Raw genomic sequence first — 4,579 nt, forward strand, 5'->3', positions numbered from 1 at the left:
AACGTAACTGGAGTACGTTCGGATTGATACACACCAAACCTCGGAATCGTCTGAGTTATGAGAAGCTGGAGAAGCTAGTGTATGTGCACTACAACATGAAATTGAAGATGAAATATTTAGAATTGGAGAAATCAGGGGATGATATTGATGTCAACCCAATTGACATCACCCACATACTCGACGAGGAAGATCCAGTTAGGGGATGGATTGAGGAGACTGAAAATGTTTTAGTGTTGGACAAATTATCTGAAGATCGACGAGAAACCACACCTGATCCCATTATAGATGACCTCATTAGAGATATAAATGAAGATTTTAAAAATATTGTTGATGATGAAACCCAAGCACCATCAGCTATGGAAGAGGATGATGATAGCTCCAATGATGGCGATATTAGGAGGATGAGATCAGGTGCTACATATAGCGTAACTCAACCAGATAGTGATGATGATGATCAAGACAAGGATGGTGCTGCTGCTGCTGATGATGATGATGATGATGATTATGATGATGATGATGATGATGATGATGATTATGATGATGATGATGATGATGGTAATGATGATGATGATGGTGGTGGTGGTGGTGGTGGTGGCAGTGGTGGTGATGGTGGTAGTGGTGGTGGCCAAACTTATGTACCACTACATTTCACAGAGGAGGCTGCATTTACACATGCAACCCAAGATAGTCATCATGGTGCTCTCACACAACCAAAGTCTTATAGTCGGAGGGGTAGGCGATCCCATAATCCGAGTGCTACTAATGCATTGATGAGTAGCATGGAGTCAATGTGCATTAGTTCAGATCTTGCTGGTTCCTCATCCGGACATGGACACCATGTATCTTCAGATGCATCTTCAGCCTATGGATATGAGACTTATGCAGGACAATCATTTGCCAATCCAGAGTAGTACAGAAGTTCAGATCATGCTGGTTCCTCATCCGGACACGGACACGGACACCATGTATCTTCAGGTGCTTCTTCAGGTTATGGATATGGGACTTATGCAGGACCAACATTGGCCACTCTTGAGCAGTACAAAAGATTCTACAATGAATGGGAGACCCACTACCATAAATATTTCGACTGGGGTAAATATTGTGCCTATATTCGACAAGTGCAGAATATCATCGTAGTTGCTCCTCTTGAAGAAGAAGGTCCTAGCCAAGGATTTGAACCACCACGACACTCTTCGGGGCACTCATCGCAGTGGCAATGGCAATGAGGAAAGAAAAAACTGTAAGAAACTCAAACCTCATCATTTTGAACATTTTCAACTCAATATATTTGTCTATCAATACGATACCCTCTACTTAAGTATTTATGCATTCTACATGTTATATATAGCTTTTTTTAACTGTTTTTTTTATGCAAAAGTGTATAAAAATATGTTCCCTATCCATTTATGTGCGTATCTTTAGCGTATCTTAGTGTATCTCCGATATGATACGATACCCTCCGATACGTATCTTAATTTTGACCGATCGATACGGCGACCAATACCGATACTTTAATCTTTGGTTGTGAGTTAGTTTCTATCCTCTTCTCGTACATCCCATTGGGATGCCATAGTTCGTATTCTGAGGTATCTCAAGAAAGCTCCAGGTCGTGGTGTGTTATACTATGATCATAGACATGGGTGTATTGAAGGTCTATATGATGCTGACTGGGCTGGATCTCCCATTGATAGGTAGTCAACTACTGAGTATTGTACTTTTGTTTGAGGAAACCTTGTGTCTCAGAGGAGTAAGAATTAGACTGTTGTGGCTAGGTCTAGTGCAGAGTCTGAGTATTGAGCCATGACATATGTCACATTTGAGTTAATGTGGGTGAAGCAGTTGTTGGTTGAGCTTGGGTTTGAGAATGCATCTCCTATGCAGCTGTGGTGTGATAACCAGGTTGCTATTCATATTCCATCAAATCCAGTGTTTCACGAGAGAACGAAACATAATGAGTTTGATTGCCTTTTTTGTTTGAGAAAAGCTATAGCAAGGAGTTATCTCTACAAATCATATTTGCACAGGAGAACAACTTGTAGATACTTTTGCTAAGTCTCTTGGGATTGGTAGAGTTGATTATATTTGTAGCAAGCTGGGTATGATTAACATCTATGCTCCAACTTGAGGGGGAGTGTTAGAAGTATTGATCAAGGGGTTCACAACATTGTTCACGTGAACAATGAATTCACGGGTACGGTTCATGTGAACAATAACTTTATTGTTTTCCCTTTTATGCCCTTAGTAGGGTTATATCACATGTCACTATTATAATATTGAATGAAGTGGGAGTCTCAATATAAGGTTGCGACTCCCAAAGGTTACAACCATCTCCCTTCTCTCTCTTTTCCCTTTTCTTCTTCTTCTTCTTCTTATTTACAGTTTATATAGCTCACACATTAGAAGGAGAGGAAGATAAACAGTGTTGAATTGGGAAAAATTAGACTTGCGTCTAAACTTGACACAAGCCTCTCAATTTATAATGAAATAATAACCCTAAAAGGGCTTAAGGGTCCGTTTGGATTTGCCCCTAAAACCCATTAAACAATAATCCATTATTACAACACTCCCACCCAAGTTGGTGCATGGATATCACATACCCAACTTACCCAGAATAGAATAAAAGAAAAACTTTACTACGAAGTTCCTTTGTGAGAACATCTGGTGACTGATATTCACTTCTCACAAAAGGAATGGTTATAAGCCCCTGCTCCAACTTCTCCTTGATAAAATGCCTGTCAATCTCAACATGCTTAGTACGATCATGCTGAACTCGATTATGTTCAATACTGATGGCTGACATATTGTCATAATATAACAACGTCTGAATCTAAATAAGCACACCTAGGTCTTGAAGACCTCTGAGCCACTATAACTCATAAACAAGGTTTAAGATCTTAATCTTGCCCCTAGTCTCGCTAAACCAAAAAAGAGAGATCTGGTGAGATCCTTTATTTTTCCTTGTTGACTCAGTGATTGGTCTCCGGGGTCATATGGTCTTTGTAGCCCCTGAAACTTGCCATTAGCCCTATTTTAAGCCATCTAAACACAGTGGAAACATCAATTTTAAAAAAATCAAACCTAAATTGGTATTTTAACTTTGTACCCTATGTAAGTAATCTTCAGACCCTTCACCTTAGGCTATTCCACGATAAAAATAAACAACCTGGCCATGTTTCTATGAAACAAATGGTTATAAGAACTTGTTTTTACCTAAAACTGTTCTTGAGAAGAAAAAGATCTCCAAAAGTTGATGATAAAGTGATTATCGCCATTCTCCAAGTGTTAAAGTTGTTAATCTACATTGTAGAGGAGAAATTTTGCAAGAAAAACCACCAAAGCTCATTTTTCTTCACAACAGGGCAAAATAGGTGAGAGATGTCGAGTTGGGTCGAGTTGAGGGTTGAAATTTTGTATATACCCCATGTAATTTGGTCTCGAGTCGAGTTGTGGCGAGGCCAAGACCGAGATATTCACCGAGATCTCGACCAAGATATTGTACATTTTATATATCGACTCTCATCTCGTCTCGCCATTTTCGAAAGATAATGGCGCGTCGAGTTTTTAAACCATGCTCACAAATACCGTGCACCATTGCTCAGAATTCATCTTCAGCAATAAACTTGGCAACATCTTCTTGCTTCTTACTATGCCATGTAACCAGTTTGCCACCAACGAATGTATAATAGCCTGAAGTAGAACGATGATCATTTGGAGAACTTGCCCAATTGGCATCAGTATAGGCTTCGACTCTTATGTGCTCTAAAGGGGAGAATAAGATATCATTCCCTAGAGCTGTCTTCAAATACCGAAGAATATGAATCACAACTTCCGTATGAGAGGAATAAGGATCATGCATATACTGACTCACAGGGCTAACTACATGAGCTATGTCTGGTCGAGTGTAAGACAAGTAGACGAGTCTCCCAACTAACCTTTGATATCGACCCTTATCAACTGATTTACCTTCTTTGCTCTTGAGATGGGAATTTGCCTCAATAGGTGTATCTGAAGGCTTACACCCTAATGTCCCAGTCTCTAAGAGAAGATCCAAGGTGTATTTCCTTTGAGACAGAACAATACCTTGGTAGACCGAGCCACCTCAATCCCAAGAAAGTACTTTAGCTTTCCAAGGTCTTTAATTTTAAACTCCTTACCAAGATAGGCCTTGAGCTTAGAGATCTCAGCAGTATCATTTCTAGTAATGACAGTGTCGTCCACATAGACAATAAGAATGCTAATCAGATCACCCTCCCTTTTGGCGAACAAACTGTGATCAGCATTACTCTGAGCAAAGCCAATTGCTATCATAGCTTTCTAGAATTAACCAAACCAAGCCTTTGGAGACTACTTCAATCCATGTAGTGTCCTTCTCAGTTTGCACACCTTCCCTTAAGTTTCTAAACTGGAATAACTTGGTGGAACATCCATTTACACTTTCTCAGTCAGCTCAGCAGGAAGGAATGCATTCTTGACATCCAACTGCTGTAGCTCCCACCAAGGTTCACTGCATAGGAGATAATCTCTATGACTTTATTTTAGCAACAGGGGCAAAGGTCTCCTGGTAATCAATCCCATAAGT

The 4,579-nt window shown here is 39.9% G+C and overlaps 1 protein-coding gene across 1 annotated transcript; it reads right to left on the reverse strand.

The window, feature by feature from the left end:
- Positions 1–3,595: 3,595 nt before the first annotated feature.
- LOC122071018 (secreted RxLR effector protein 161-like) lies at positions 3,596–4,308 on the reverse strand. The gene is made up of 2 exons (XM_042635317.1): positions 4,155–4,308; positions 3,596–4,035 (listed from the first exon to the last, which is right to left on the reverse strand). The coding sequence occupies exons 1-2, from the start codon at positions 4,306–4,308 to the stop codon at positions 3,596–3,598; spliced, it is 594 nt and encodes a 197-aa protein (XP_042491251.1).
- Between the last annotated feature and the right edge of the window lie 271 nt (positions 4,309–4,579).

The sequence above is a fragment of the Macadamia integrifolia genome, chromosome 1, assembly GCF_013358625.1.
Source record: "Macadamia integrifolia cultivar HAES 741 chromosome 1, SCU_Mint_v3, whole genome shotgun sequence".
Lineage (NCBI taxonomy): Eukaryota > Viridiplantae > Streptophyta > Magnoliopsida > Proteales > Proteaceae > Macadamia > Macadamia integrifolia.

What these genes read in the sequence shown, in the direction of transcription:
- LOC122071018 (XM_042635317.1), bottom strand. Translation starts at nt 4,308, where the DNA reads ATGATAGCAATTGGCTTTGCTCAGAGTAATGCTGATCACAGTTTGTTC. An exon ending in TAAGCTCAAGGCCTATCTTG is followed by an intron (nt 4,036 to 4,154) that starts GTAAGGAGTTTA and finishes ATCTTCTCTTAG; the next exon opens with AGACTGGGACATTAGGGTGT.